This window comes from Dipodomys merriami, unplaced genomic scaffold (assembly GCF_024711535.1).
Source record: "Dipodomys merriami isolate MVZ:Mamm:240054 unplaced genomic scaffold, mDipMer1.0.p SCAF_20, whole genome shotgun sequence".
Taxonomy (NCBI): Eukaryota; Metazoa; Chordata; class Mammalia; order Rodentia; family Heteromyidae; genus Dipodomys; species Dipodomys merriami.
In genome coordinates, this window is record NW_027203382.1 from 6,503,164 (window position 1) to 6,519,276 (window position 16,113).

Sequence of the window (16,113 nt, forward strand, 5' to 3'; positions counted from 1 at the left end):
TGCGTGTGTGCGCGCATGCGTGCGTGCACATTCAGGGAAACATTCAGGGAAAACTGTATCAAAAGCTAATGGTGAAGAAAAGCATTATTTCCCAATTTGGGGCCACAGTACATAGCAGACATGGTCTGCAGAGATATAGATTGTTACATTTGTTGCAAAATGCTGACATTGTGATCATGAGTTTAATTTGAAACAAAAATACTAGTACATTAATAAATGGAACACAATGAAGACAAAAGGCTTTGCAGATACTGTTACTAGCAAAGCACATGTTCAACAATATACCAAATAAAAAATTGTTTCCATAACTAATTTTAATTTATTAATGAGTAAAATGACACTGATTTTATTTTTTTTCTCTTAGGATTCCTCTAGTAGTGAAGAGTCTGATGATTCATCAAGTGCCGTCAAAAGGAAAAAACATAAAGAGTACGCCATATTGTAACTAAGTTCCTACTGATTTTCTTTCTTTTCTTTTAAAAATAGTCCCCAAATCTGTTTTGTAAAATTTTCTCTTTTAGTATTTTGCAAGTTAATTTAAGCCATTGGTCCGTAACATTTATCCTTCAGTGACCATCTGGGATATTAATGCCAATTCCTTATTTCCTATAACTTTTTCTCCCATATGTTTATAAAATTTAAAAATCTATTTAAAATAATACCAAAATATGATATTAAAAGTTTCATAACTTGGAAGACATAGGCATTAAGGGTTACAAGATGACGGATTTGGTTTTAATTAATTATCGTTACTGTTTTCTACACATGAAATTAACATCTGCAGAACTTAAGTAGAAACTCACTGTAGTTATCTACAAATCTTTTTTTGTTTTTGAGTCCAGTCGTGGGCCTGAACTCTGGGCCTGGGCACTTTCCCCTCAGCTCTTCACCTCAAGGCTAGCGCCCTACGCCACAGCGCCACTTCCGGCTTTTTTTTCCCCTGCATATGTGGTGCTGAGGAATCGAACCCAGGGCCTCATGCATGCAAGGCAAGCGCTCTACCACTGAGCCACCTTCCCAGCCCCTTATCTACAAATCTTGACCCAGATACTATGAAGAGTAGATCACACTCTGAAATTGCATATATTTAGAAGGGTTTGGTTTTCCTCTCATTTTTATTTATCTTTTCTTTATTTCTTTTCTTCATCTCTTCCCTCCTTTTTTTTTTTTTTTTTTTTTTTTTTTGGGCTAGTCTTGGGCCTTGAGCCTGTGGGCCTAAGCTCTGTCCCTAAGCTCCTTTTGCTTAAGGCTAGAACTTTACCACTTGAGCCACAGTACCACTTTTGGCTTTTTCAATGATTAATTGGAGATAAGAGTCTCACCGACTTTCCTGCTCAGACTGGCTTTGAACTTTGATCCTCAGGTCTCAGCATCCTGAGTAGGATTACAGGCACGAGCCACTAGTACCCAGCCTGATTTAGTAGCTAAACTTAGCATGGATATAGCAAATAACATTTTATAAAAATGAGTTATTTGAGCTAATAGATAGGTTTGCTTAGATATAAAATCTATCATTTGGAACACCCATGGCTTATGCCTAGCAATAATAATAATAATAATCCTAGCAATTCAGGAGGCTGAGATCAGAGGATTGTGGTTTGAAATCACCCTGGGCAGGAAAATTCATGAAACTCTTACCCAAGTTAATCACCAAAAAATTCTAGAAAGTGGAGCAGTCTTTCAGTTAAACTTGTTTGCATTTATGCCTTCAGTGTAGTCAAAATTATTGTTAAGAGAGGCAGAGCAATGGAAGAAAAACAATGCTAAAGTAGGCTAGGCATAATGAAGTCTGAAATGCTTGGGGCCAGAATTATTTCAGTTTTAAAAATTAAGATTTTGGAATATTTCCATAGACTTGTTGTCTCTTGAAAGTCTCTAATGTAAAAATTCAGAATCTGAAACATGAGCACTGATGTGATCCTACGAATATTCCAAAATTTCATGCTTTCCTGTTAGGAATAGTTAATTGTATGTAAAAGAATTACAGTGGGGGCTGGGAAGGTGGCCCAGTGGTAGAGTGCTTGCCTTGCATGCCTGAGGTCCTGGGTTCGATTCCTCAGTACCACATAAGCAAAAAAAAAAGCCGGAAGTGGCACTGTGGCTCAAGTGGTAGAGTACTAGCCTTGAGCTGAAGAGCTGAGGGACAGCGCCCAGGCCCAGAGTTCAGGCCCCACAACCGGACCCAAAAAAAAAAAAAAGGAATTACAGTGACTCATGCTTATAATCTTAGCTACTCAAAATGCTGAGATCAGAGGATTCAGGATTGAAGCCATACCTGAGCTGAAAAGTATTTAAACACCACCTCCAATTAGCCAGCAAAAAGCCAATTGGAAAAAACATGAGTCTCTGAAAGGTCAATCCCCAGTCTCATGGACTTTCTTGCCTGGGCTGGCTTTCAGCCGTGATCCTCAGATCTCAGCCTCCTGAGTAGCTAGGATTGCAGGCATGAGCCAGTGCCTAGCTGAATTATAATCTTTTTAAAAAATTGTTTTTTAGTGATGGCAAGTCTACTATTCAAAAACTTTTAAGTCCATGACAGTCCTTTAAATTATCATATGCTTTCATCCAGAAAGAGCATCAAAACATCATTTGTTTGCTATTTATTTGAGGATTAACTAAATGATCATTAAAACTGGAGTTAAAGGAGGAGCCGGGCACTGGTGGCTCATGTGTGTAATCCTAGCTACTCTGAGGCTGAGAACCATGAGACTGATCTCCAATTAAACACCAGAAAACTGGAAGTGGTGCTGTGGCTCAAGTGGTAGAGCATTTGCCTTGAGCAGAAGAGCTAAGGGACAGCACCTGGGCCCAGAGTTCAAGCCCTACAACCTACTATTAAACAAACAAACAAACAAAAAAAAAGAGGATTCTGTGATGACTATTTCCCAATGTTACTATATTAGTTATCTGGTGTTTTGTAATATGGATGGAAGCAACAGTATTGTTTATAGCCAGTGGATTGTAATTTATCTGATTTGATCATATTGTATTTTATTAGTCACAGAATTTACTTATGTATAAATGAATATGTTTTGTAAATTTCTATACAGTGAAGATTGGCAGATGTCTGGGTCAGGATCTCCATCTCAGTCTGGTTCAGATTCAGAATCTGAAGAAGAAAGAGATAAAAGTAGTTGTGATGAAACAGAATCTGATTATGAGCCAAAAAACAAAGTCAAAAGCAGAAAACCTCCAAGTAGGTGAGTATAGTATTTCCTGATGTGGAGCTAAAAATGATTATTTAGGAAGGTTGTCTTTTTGTATATGATTTCTCAAATTTTGTTTTATGACTGCTTATAAAACTTCGGTAAAGACACTTTCGTTTGCTCTGGTTCTCACTAGATCTAAGTCAAAAAATGGAAAAAAGCTTCTTGGACAAAAAAAGAGACAGATTGATTCATCTGAAGATGATGATGATGAGGAAGATTATGATAATGACAAAAGAAGTTCTCGTCGACAAGCCACTGTCAATGTTAGCTACAAGGAAGATGAAGAAATGAAAACAGATTCTGATGACCTACTGGAAGTCTGTGGAGAGGATGTTCCTCAACCCGAGGAAGAGGAATTTGAAACAATAGAAAGGTTTATGGATTGTCGTATTGGGAGAAAAGGAGGTATTTTGAAAAGACATTTTACTGTTTGTTCCAGTCACATTTACCTAGAGTATTGTAAGATGTTTCTTGAAAATTTTTCAATTTTAAAAACTAATAGCTTTGACTTTTTTACTATTTTACTTTTTTAATATAAAACTACTTAGTTTAGTTCGTGATATTTCTTCACAATGTCAATATGACTGTATATATCTTACATTTTGGATTCTTAATTCTGGTTTATGATTTAGTATTTGTTATACACACTTAGTTGGTATTTAAGGATTTTGGATTTCATAAAGGTTTTGGTTTCTGAAAAATTTTTCCCTTACATCTTAAATATATTTATCTTGTTATCTTGATATAGTGTTAAAAGATAACTTGAAATTGAAACAATTAAAATTTTCCATCTGCCTCATATTCACATATAATTTTAAGGAGTCCACTTCAGTTTGAAATCCTTTTTCCTAATTTTAAAACTGAGATTAGTTTATTTCTGTTTTTTTTTTTTTTGGGTCAGGTCGTGGGGCCTGAACTCTGGGCCTGGGCGCTGTCCCTCAGCTCTTCAGCTCAAGGCTAGCGCTCTACCACTTGAGCCACAGCACCACTTCCAGCTTTTTGTTTTTCTGCTTATGTGGTGCTGAGGAATCGAACCCAGGGCCTCATGCATGCAAGGCAAGCGCTGTACCACTGAGCCACCTTCCCAGCCCCGAGATTAGTTTATTTCTCAAAATCTCAAGGTCTCTCTTTTTGTTATATGTAACAGTTTTCCCTGAGAGTTGATCTTTTTCAAAGAGTATTTTTATATTTACATTATTGAAACTGAGTTGAAAGGATAATCTTGCAATAGAGTTACCTTATACTTTCCTTTTTAGCTACTGGTGCTACTACAACCATATATGCAGTTGAAGCAGATGGTGACCCCAATGCAGGATTTGACAAAAACAAGGAACCAGGAGACATCCAGTATTTAATTAAATGGAAAGGATGGTCCCATATTCACAACACTTGGGAGACAGAAGAAACTCTTAAGCAACAAAATGTTAGAGGAATGAAAAAATTGGATAATTATAAGAAAAAAGATCAGGAAACAATACGATGGTAAATATACTACATGCCATATGGCATTACTAAGCTATTTCAATAAAAAAAGGATAAGAAGTTTTAAGGATCACTTTACAGCCTGTTTGTTTGTGCTTTATTTCATATCAAGGTGGAAGCTCTTAGGTGTAATCATAACCTCTTTTTGATTGCCTCATGCATTATATTGCAAATTGGAAAGTTTAAATTTATGGTTTATTTCTTTTTAATTTCTTTCTTGTTCAAACTTAATTAAAATGATCAACTGTCAAAATGGGATACCTTGTGCTGTAGATAATATCTGGAAGGAAAAGTTAGAGAAAATTTTGAAGGCTGTTCCTGGATTAAAATTTTACAGGTTGAAAAATGCTTCACCAGAAGATGTGGAATACTATAATTGCCAGCAAGAACTTACAGATGATCTACATAAACAGTATCAAATAGTGGAGCGTATAATTGGTTAGTATTGATGGATTCTGACAAAACATTATTTAGTTTAGTTTGTTTTGAGATGTATATTGCTGTGTTGTCCATGCTGGCCTTGTATTTGGCAGTCCTTCTGCCTTAGCACTCTGAGTAGCTAGGAGTATAAACTTATCCCACCAAGATTTTTACCTTTTCATACTTGAAATCTATCTAAACATCAGAAATTAACTGTTTGTACGTCAAATATAGTAGTAGCTTATTCTGACTAAAATAAAGTATTGTGAAGTAGTTCACTAATTTTTATTAATGTAGTCTTCTAAGAATTAGAAACCATAATCTCAGATTAAATGTAAATAAAATAATACCTGATTTCTTTTCATAGCTCATTCCAATCAAAAGTCAGCAGCTGGTTATCCTGATTATTATTGCAAATGGCAGGGCCTTCCGTATTCAGAGTGCAGCTGGGAAGATGGAGCTCTCATTTCAAAAAAGTTTCAAGCATGTATTGATGAGTATTTTAGCAGAAACCAATCAAAAACCACTCCTTTTAAAGATTGTAAAGTGAGTATTGTTTGCAATTTTAAATTAATGAAATGTGCTTATATATCTTAAATAATACTTTAAGTATAGATAGACATGAATCTTAACTTCAGATAGACAGAGTATTTTTTGATTAAAAGGTTTTAAGGAGGTGAGGATCCTCTTCATTGCTTTGTGATCCTAGAACCAACATTGTTTTTATTTAAGGTAAATGACAGTCTTAAGAAAGATGTTCAGTTGGTGATGGTTGTAGATGTTCAATCATGCATAAGGATTGTTTGGATACTAGAGGTGTCTGTTCGATTTGAAAGGTAGTACATATTTTCTCCTAAAGTAGGAAAAAAGAGAGACATATAAGAAAGTATTCAGGACTACCTTAACTAATAATGCTGAGATTTTGCAGATTATATGGAAATATTAGTGGTATGGTTTTATGGTTGTTGGAGCTACTGAGGATTTGACTGCATGTATGCCAATGTTGAGTTAATCCTCTGCTCTTGTGTTTTTGAGGTTAGGTTTAACTTTGCCTGGGTTGGATTTGAACTCGGCAATCCTATCTTTACCACCCAAACAGCTAGAATTACAGGAATGTGACCTGACATCTATCCCAAGATACAAGTGATAGCTGTTTTTTGTTTTTTTTTTTCTTTTGGTCGGTCGTGGGACCTGAACTCTGGGCCAGGGCACCGTCCCTCAGCTTTTCAGCTCAAGGCTAGTGCTCTACCCCTGGAGCCACAGCACCACTTCTGGCTTTTTTTGCTTATGTGGTGCTGAGGAATTGAACCCAGGGCCTCATACATGCAAAGCAAGCACTCTAGCACTGAGCCACCTTCCCAGCCCACAAGTGTTCGTTTTTTGTTCGTTTGTTTTTCCAGTCCTGGGGCTTGAACCGAGGGCCTGGGCACTACTCAAGGCTAGCACTCTACCACTTCAGCCACAGCAGTACTTCTGGCCTTTTCTGTTTTTGTGGTACTGAGGCATTGAACGTAGGGCTTCATGCATGCTAGGCAAACACTCCACCACTAAGCCACATTCCCAGCCTTAAGTGATAGTTTTTTGTGTGTGTGTGTTTTTTCTCCCATGTCAGTCTGGGGCCTGAACTCTGAGCTTGGGAGCTGTCCCTGAGCTCTTCAGCTCAAGGTGAGTGCTATACCGCTTGAGCCACAGCACCACTTCCATTTTTCTAGTGGTTAATTGGAGATAAGAGTCTTTGAACCATGATCCTTAGATCTTAGCCTCCTGAGTAGCTAGGATTACAGGCATGAGCCACTATTATTAAAACTTATTGTTGTAAGATTGAATTAAATTGACCATGCTATTTTGAAATCAAATTGAATGGAAAACTCCAATCTTACTGTTTGCTTCTAAGTTGAGGCCAAAGCAGTGGTTATGCATGATTTTGAATATCTTTGTGAAATATATAATGCTTGTATATATTGGCAGATGTGTTATTTTCCAAATTTTGTTTTGTTCAAAGAAATGACCAAGTATTTCACTGAATTCTTGCTAGAGTCAGAGAAAATGGGGTATTTGACCAAATTCTCATATGTATTATGTTTTGTGCTTTTTTCCGTGTTTTTGAGACAGGCCAGGTTTTCTTGTATAGCCCAAACTGATCTTGTCTTTCAATATTCCTACTTCAGTCTCTGGAGAAGAATAGCCATACACCCGCACACTTAGCTTATCAAAAGTATTTTTAGTCATAAAATGTCTGAATGGACTGGGAAGGTGGCTCAGTGGTAGAGTGCTTGCCTTGAATGCGTGAGGCCCTGGGTTCAATTCCTTAGTACCACATAAACAGAAAAAGCTGTGGCTCAAGTGGTAGAGTGCTAGCCTTGAGCTGAATAGCTGAGGGACAGCGCCCAGGCCGAGTTCAAGCCCCATGGTTGACCCCCCCAAAAAAGTCTGAAATGATGACTCAGGATGAAGTATTAAAGTTCATAGTGAAAGCTGAGATTTTCATTGTGTATTATAATTGCTTAAATTCTGTAACTATACATATCATTTATTTCTACTAAAGGTATTAAAACAAAGACCAAGATTTGTTGCACTGAAGAAGCAGCCATGCTATATTGGAGGACATGAAGGTTTAGAATTAAGAGATTATCAGCTGAATGGTTTAAATTGGCTTGCTCACTCTTGGTGCAAGTAAGTATATTTTGAATAAAGTACTTAATTTGAGATAATAAGATTTTCCCTTCCCACCTCAGATAACTAAATTGTATATTTAAAGGTAAATCCAATTAGCAGTCTTCCCTCAATACTCACCCAGTGGTGACCCCATGATGGAGCAGGAAAGGTCCCAGAGACCACACTGACAAACCAGTATTTCCTGAAGTAGTTTCTTTCTTTCTTTTTTTTTTTTTTTTTGTCGGTCGTGGGGCTTGAACTCTGGGCCTGGGCACTGTCCCTCAGCTCTTCAGCTCAAGGCGAGCGCTCTACCACTTGAGCTACAGCGCCACTTCCAGTGTTCTGGTGGTTTATTGGAGATAGGAGTCTCATGGTCTTTCCTGCCCGGGCTGACTTTGAACCGCGATCCTCAGATCTCAGCCTCCTGAGTAGCTACGATTACAGGCGTGAGCCACCAGTGCCTGGCCTGAAGTAGTTTCTTTAGTGGATTGCCTAGAACCTCTTTAGGCTATACAAAAAGTACTAAATCTTTCATTATTTCATTTTATTTGTTTCTTCATCTTAGCCCATAATTCTTCAGCTTAAAGAATATCAGATTTCACTTATGAGTAAGCTGCTAAACATAATGAAAAATCACAATAATTTTCAGTTGAAAAGTATTTGAGAGGTTTTAAGATGTTTTCTTATGATCTTCAAACCTTGCTCTAAGATGTCAGCAGTTCCTTGATACTGGAATATAGACCTTGATAGATGAAATGTGTTTCTAGCACTATTCTAATGTATTACTGTAGGCTGCAATAGTCAGTGGACTAAAAGCAAGTCAAGGAGTTAAGAGATTTGGGATTTAGATCCACCAATATCTCTTTGTAAATTCAGTTTTTCTGTTTGTTAATTTCTCCATCTTTTCAAACTTTTGAAGGCTTTTTTGTCCCCTTGCAGAGTACCACCAGTTTTGCTAACTAGGAAATTATTCTCATTTACAATTGTGAAGAAATCTGTTGGAGAAATCCATAGGCAGTGAGGGTAAAAGCAGCTCACTTCTTTGTGTCTGCCATCTTCCAGCTATGTAGGCAGAAAGGAAGGATGAGGGGGGAGGTGATGGGCAGTGGATCTAAAGAGTGGCAGAAAGAATAAAAATTTTACAGGGCTGGGAAGGTGGCTCAGTGGTAAAGTGCTTGCCTTGCATGCATGCCTTGGTTTGATTCCTCAGCAACACATAAGCAAAGAGAAAAAAGCTGGAAGTGGCGCTGGGGCTCAAGTGGTAGAGCGCTAGCTGAAGAGCTAAGGGACAGCGCCCAGGCCCAGAGTTCAGGCCCGATGACCGGACCCCCCAAAAAAAGAATAAAAATTTTACAAATAATTTCCAATAACATAAAGGCTAAGACCTTTTGGCATTTTCTTTGTATTAATCATAACTTGTATAAATAGTAACAGGAAGGAAATCCAATGGTATTTGAATTTATCTTGTTGCTGTTCCTAAAAAATAATCAACTTAAAAATCGCACATGCTTAGACCTCCAACTCTCCCCATCCTGGGTGGTCCCCACTCTTGAGAGTATAGGCAACTTTCTTTCCTTCTTTCTCTCTCTCTCTCTTTCTTTCCTTCTCTTTCTCCTCCCCCCCCCCTCTCGTCTGAACTCTGGGCCTGGGACCCCTCAGCTCTTTAGCTCAAGGCTAGCACTCTACCACTTGAGGCACAGCGCCACTTCCGGCTTTTTTTTCCTGCTTGTGTGGTGCTGAGGAATCGAACCCAGGGTCTCATGAATGGAAGGCAAATGCTCTACCACTGAGCCACCTTCCCAGCCCGTATAGGCAACTTTCTACAATAAACTTACAGTTTCACCTATGTGCTCTCTAGATAACCTTTTACTCATTTAGTTATGTCTGGACTCTACTTCTGTCAGGTGAATGGTAGTATTGGCTTCATAATTGATTAAGGACAGTACTGTTGATCTTTAATACCTCTGGCCTATCATAGTAAAACCCTAATTTTCGTATAATGTTACTGATTTCATCTTTAGCCAGATTATTTTTTGTTGTTAATTGTAGCTAATAAAATGACATTATATAATTCTATATATGTCATATAAATGGTTGTACATGATATTAAAAACTTTGTGTATTGAAGCCTTTGTTTCATACATAAAATTTTTTGTTTAACTTTATAGAGGAAATAGTTGTATACTTGCTGATGAAATGGGCCTTGGAAAAACAATACAGACGATCTCATTTTTGAACTACTTGTTTCATGAACATCAGTTGTATGGACCTTTTCTACTAGTTGTTCCACTTTCTACTTTAACTTCCTGGCAAAGGGAGATTCAGACGTGGGCTTCTCAAATGAATGCTGTTGTTTATTTAGGTGACATTAATAGCAGAAACATGGTAAGACATTTCTTCTCAAAATAGAAGTCTAGACATACTTATTTTTAAGAATGCATATTATGTCTTTTGTTTGGTCTAGCATACCAGAATAAATACAATAGTCCATGTTTAATTGGTGTAGTAAAATTCAAATTTAGTTCAGTATTTATATGTGTATGTGATTTTCTTTTTCTTTTATGTGGGTCATTAAATGAATTAGCTGTTACGTTTCATTAAATGAGAACTCTTTAGTAGAAAATACGTAGTAAAATGGTTTGCTTAATTTTTTTTAAAAGTTTGATATGTTGGGGTGTTTACATTTAATGATAAAATCAACAGCATCTTATATAAAGAATAATTCAGTTATTACATGAACATGTACATAGGGTCTGGAGTATTTTAAATGGCTTTTTAATTTAGTTGATATACATTTTAAGTAGAAGGGTACTTCTTTTTTTTTTTTTTTTTTACATTTCTTTTTATATTGTCCTGAAATTTTCTTCATAGATAAGAACTCATGAATGGATGCATCCCCAGACCAAACGGTTAAAATTTAATATACTTTTAACAACTTACGAGATTTTACTGAAGGATAAGGTATGTATAACCTATGTTTGTTTAGTATTAATCAATTTTCTTATACTATATATAGTTGTAAAAAGGATGAAAAGACACTTAAATCTTTTTTTACACACTTCTTTATGGTCCTTGAGCTAAGAATATTCATTACATTTTTAAAACTTTCAAAAGATTAAACTTAAAAGATTGTATAAGAAGAATGTGATAGAGACTACTTACTGGGCTACAACGTCTAAAATATTTTTTGCCCCTTTATAAAAAAGTTTCCGAACTCTTAAATGAATGTCTGTTAATGCTTGTTGGTTTGTAAGAAGATGTCTAACATGTTTAAATGACCACTGTGTGAAACATCATATACCCTAAGTGCTATATAGCTACTGTGTTATTTAAATATTACTTCTACTTTATAAGACACTTGCTATTTCTGCTGTATTGAAAAGAAAAATTCTGACTTTAATGACTATGCCTAAGGTCACACAGCTAGTAAGTAGCAGAGTCAGACTGGTGGTATAAGTCAGATACTGAAATTTATATATTAGGAATCTGTAGTCCATAAAAGTCGTGCAATGAATTACACTGTACTTGAAGTATGACCATTCCAAGTTGACATTGTCTTAGACTCTTACATAACTTAGGGTAAAAGGTTTTTGTTAATTTCTAGTTGTGATACAAGTTTTCTTTCCTGCCAGTACATAAGAGTAAAAGTTTGAATTGAGCCAGGTTCTGGCGGCTCACACCTGTAACCCTAGGTAGTCAGGAGGTCTAAGGATCAGTGTTTGAAGTTAGCTTCGTCAGGAAAGTTCATGAGACTTGTATTTTTAGTTAACCATCGAAAAGTTGGAAGAGGATCTGTGGCTCACGTGGTAGAATACTAGCCTTGAGCACAGAAAGCTGAGGAGCAGTGCCTAAACCCTGAGTTCAATCCTCAGGATCTTGAGTTTATATTCTGTATTTTCTCATGGCCAAAATTAGTCATAAAGCTATACTTTTTCAGAATGAATTTCTTGATTTGAAGGTTTTATAAAATACTTAATAATTTTTCTTTGAAATTTAGAATTTTTTAAAGTTTTAATTTCTCCCATCTTTAATCCTCATAAAATTGAGATCAAATGGGAAGGGTAAACTTGAATTTCATTGTTCTCAAAATATTAACATTGTCTTTCTGTTTTTAAGGCATTCCTTGGTGGTCTAAATTGGGCATTTATAGGTGTTGATGAAGCACATCGATTAAAAAATGATGATTCCCTTCTGTATAAAACTTTAATAGATTTTAAATCTAATCATCGCCTCCTTATCACTGGAACACCGCTACAAAACTCCCTCAAAGAGCTGTGGTCATTGCTACATTTCATTATGCCAGAAAAGTAAGACAAACTTGGGATATGCAGTTGTATAATTATTTAGCAAGCTAATAATGTTCAGTGTGGGGGCGGGAATAGCGTGATTAATGTCTGTAAGTGGTTTTATTTTTTTAAAATACTGTATTACACATTACTGAGAAGGAAAAGAAAAAATGGAAGGGATAATGTTGCAGAGTTTTAAATTGGAATTTTAAAAGTTTTATATATAGCCACATACAGTAAATTACAACAGTTGATTTTTTTCACGTATGCAGCATAAACTTTGGAAAACTAAAGTAATACCATTTTAAATTTTTTTTTTTTTTTTTTTTTTTTTGGGTCTGGTTGTGGGGCCTGAACTCTGGGCCTGGACACTGTCCCTCAGCTCTTCAGCTCAAGGCTAGTGCTCTACCACTTGAGCCACAGCGCCACTTCCGGCTTTTTTTTCTTTTTGCTTATGTGGTGCTGGGAATCAAACCCAGGGCCTCAGGCATGCAAGGCAAGCGCTCTACCACTGAGCCAACTTCCCAGCCCACCATTTTAATATTTAATAGTAGCAGTTACTACCACCACAAGGCACTGATAATCCATTTCTGTAAGTGAGGAAAATTAGAGAAAGATTACTAACTTTTATATATAGTTTTTTGTTTTTGTTTTTGTTTTTTTTTGATCCGGTTGTGGGATCTGAACTCTGGGTCTGGGCGATGTCCCTCAGCTCTTCAGCTCAAGGCTAGCGCTCTACCACTTGAGCCACAGCTCCACTTCCAGCTTTTTTATTTTTGCTTATGCGGTGCTGAGGAATCGAACCCAGGGCCTCAGGCATGCAAGGCAAGCGCTCTAGTACTGAGCCACCTTCCCAGCCCCTTGTATATAGTTTTGAGAAAAGTTTTTGAGACAAATTCTATACTTGCAGATACTTCATTTAAATTGAGAGTAATCATAATTTAGAAAACCACTTATAGTTCATTATAAGTTACTAATTTTAGGTCTCATACAATTTGACTTTTTATTTCAGTATTGTTTTCACTAAGCCACACTCCCAGTTCTGTTTCATTATCTTAAATATCTTAAATTTTAAAGGTTTTCTTCTTGGGAAGATTTTGAAGAAGAACATGGAAAAGGGAGAGAATATGGTTATGCAAGCCTCCACAAGGAGCTGGAGCCATTTTTATTACGTCGCGTTAAGAAAGATGTAGAAAAATCTCTTCCTGCCAAGGTTGAGCAGATTTTAAGAATGGAAATGAGTGCTTTACAGAAACAATACTACAAGTAAGCTGTATACAGTATACATGTTCCGAACATTTAGTTCTGAATTAAATTTCTTATTCTTAACTTGAAGCCACACAAATATGGTCTTAAGAGTAGCAGCAAATCTTAAGGTTTAGCCTAAGTTTATTCTTGCCAAAGAAAAAAGATTTAATCACTAGTCCAAGATGGAATAATTCATTGTGTGTATGTGTGTGTGGTGTGGACATGCGAGTGTACATGCACACCCTGTTCCATGTCAGGGCTTCAATTCAGCACCTTATGCTTGCTCTGCTTATTTGTTCGGCTGGCACCCTAGTACTTGAACCATGCCTCTAGCCCTGCTTTTTGCTAATTATTTAGAGATTGAGTCCAGTGGGCTTTGTGTCTTCTCAATGACATCCTCCTGAGTACATTTTTTTGGGACATTTTTTATTGTAAAACTGTACAGAGGGGTTACAATTACATGAGCAAGATAACGAGTACATTTCCTATCAAACATTATTACCTTCTCCTTTGTTTTTCCCCTACCATTTCTTCCCTCCCACTTCCACAACTCTCCCCCCCCCCCCCCCCCAGGCCTAAATTGTCTCCTGAGTACATTGACCAGCTTAATTTTGTGTTTTTAATTTAGGATTTCTGTGGCACTAAATTATTATGTAATTGTGCTAAGTGACAGAGGTAAAAAAAAGTAGGTCTAAAAAGAATTTTAGACTTCATTTTTTGTAGAGCATTAACAAGTCATATTTTTGTAAGTTTTATGTCAGTCTATATGGTAACAATTTAATTTTTGTTTCTGTTTTTTTGATCCTGGGGCTTGATCTCAGAGCTTAAGTGCTATCCCTGAACTCTTGCTCAAGGCTAGCCCTCTACCACTTGGAGCTACGGTGCCACTTCAAGTAACAGTTTTTAGTGTCAAGAAAGGAAAATAAATACTAAAACCTATTCATAGTATAACAGCATGAATTAGATACATTGCTACAAATGTCTGGTGTCTCAGAGCCATTTATATTTTATGGTGAAAAATATGTAAGTCATTACAAATAGCTCCAGTGGCATAGTACTTGCCTAACAAGTAGAGGGCCCAGGGTTTAAACCCTTGTGCTGACAAAAAAAAATTCTGTAAGCACCATAAGTTTAGAAACATATTCTGTATGTCTTGGGTTTTCTTTCAACTTTCTTTCTTTCTTTCTTTCTTTTTTTTTAATTTTATTTTATTTGTGAACATATTGTACAGAGGAGTTACAATTACATGGGCAGGATAATGCGTACATTTCTTACCAAGCATTGCAGCCTCCTCCTTTGTTTATCCTTCACATCCCTTCCCAGCCTCCCCCCTCCCCGCCATCCCAATCCTTCTCCTTTCCCCCCCCCCCCCCCCCCCCACCGACGTTGTAAAGCTCGTTTTGGACATGACAACTTGTACTTCTCATTGTTGCAACAGGTCCACCTGTATCCTTAAACAACTGGTTTTTCCCCATCTCCTCCACCAGTTATACTGACATCAAATATAGTGAAAGCAGGGGTTATACTGTGGGGGAGGGACATATAAAGCAACAAAGAGATAATCTTATAAATGTGTTAGAAACACATGCATGAAAGAAAAAAACATTAAAATACACATCTAAGGGTTCATTTTCCTGACATCACATTATCTGCCTTTTCCGCTTGACTCATACATATACTAGATATTACAAATAAGGGAAACCATGGGACCTATCTTTCTTTGGGCCTGGCTTACTTCACTTAATATAATTTTTTTCCAAGTTTTTCCATTTCCTAACAAATGGGGCAATGTCATTCTTTCTGATGGAGGCATAGAATTCCATTGTGTATATATACCACATTTTCTTGATCCATTCATCTACTGAGGGGCATCTGGGTTGGTTCCATATCTTAGCTATGGTAAATAATGCTGCAATAAACATAGTTGTGCTGGTAGCTTTAGTGTGGTCTTGTTTGTAAACATTTGGGTAAATGCCCAATCAACTTTATTTCTTTCATCTCTATATGCTCAAGTTTCTTTTGCTCCCTCTTTAAAATTATCCTATATTACTTGTACAAAGAGGTTTCATTGTATTTGCATACATGTGCATAAGGAACTTTGATCATATTTGGATTTATTTTAGTAGATTTCAGTATACTTTCCGGTCGTGGGGCCTGAACTCTGGGCCTGGGTGCTGTCCCTCAGCTCTTCAGCTCAAGGCTAGCGCTCTACCTCTTGAGCCACAGTGCCACTTCTGGCTTTTTTCTTTTTTTGCTTATGTGGTGCTGAGGAATTGAACCCAGGGCCTTATGCATGCAAGGCAAGCGCTCTACCACTGAGCCACCTTCCCAGCCCCTTCAGTACACCTTTTATTATGGATGTTTTTACATTTCATTATACTATTTTCATATACATATACAATGTACAATAATCACTGTCTCTTTTAACCATCCTAGTGGATTCCTCTCCCCAAACAATCCTCCTTTTTTTTTTTTTAATTTAATTTTATTTTATTTGAGAACATACTGTACAGAGGGGCTACAATTACATGGGCAGGATAATGCATACATTTCTTACCAAGCATTGCAGCCTCCTCCTTTGTTTACCCTTCACCTCCCTTCCCAGCCTCCCCCCTCCCCCCACCCAATAATACCCCCCCCCCCACACCGACATTGTAAAGTTGGTTTTGACATGACATTTTGTACTTCTCATTGTTGCAACAGGTCCACCTGAATCCTTAAACGACTTGTTTGTCCCCATCTCCTCCACATGTTATACTGACATCAAATATAGTGAAAGCGGGGGGCAATCCTCCTTTTAACACACACACACA

At 37.0% G+C, this 16,113-nt stretch overlaps 1 protein-coding gene across 4 annotated transcripts in view; it reads left to right on the forward strand.

The window, feature by feature from the left end:
• The window catches only part of Chd1 (chromodomain helicase DNA binding protein 1), a 93,985-nt gene that overhangs the window by 36,954 nt on the left and 40,918 nt on the right, over window positions 1-16,113 (forward strand). For all 4 annotated transcript variants that reach the window (XM_070031018.1, XM_070031022.1, XM_070031021.1 and 1 more), the window contains 11 exons: window positions 365-429; window positions 3,051-3,200; window positions 3,343-3,614; window positions 4,466-4,691; window positions 5,029-5,129; window positions 5,479-5,657; window positions 7,657-7,784; window positions 9,935-10,151; window positions 10,638-10,727; window positions 11,883-12,073; window positions 13,130-13,318. In XM_070031018.1, the coding sequence (XP_069887119.1) occupies window positions 365-429; window positions 3,051-3,200; window positions 3,343-3,614; window positions 4,466-4,691; window positions 5,029-5,129; window positions 5,479-5,657; window positions 7,657-7,784; window positions 9,935-10,151; window positions 10,638-10,727; window positions 11,883-12,073; window positions 13,130-13,318 (1,808 nt within the window). The remainder of the gene's footprint in view (window positions 1-364; window positions 430-3,050; window positions 3,201-3,342; window positions 3,615-4,465; window positions 4,692-5,028; window positions 5,130-5,478; window positions 5,658-7,656; window positions 7,785-9,934; window positions 10,152-10,637; window positions 10,728-11,882; window positions 12,074-13,129; window positions 13,319-16,113) is intronic.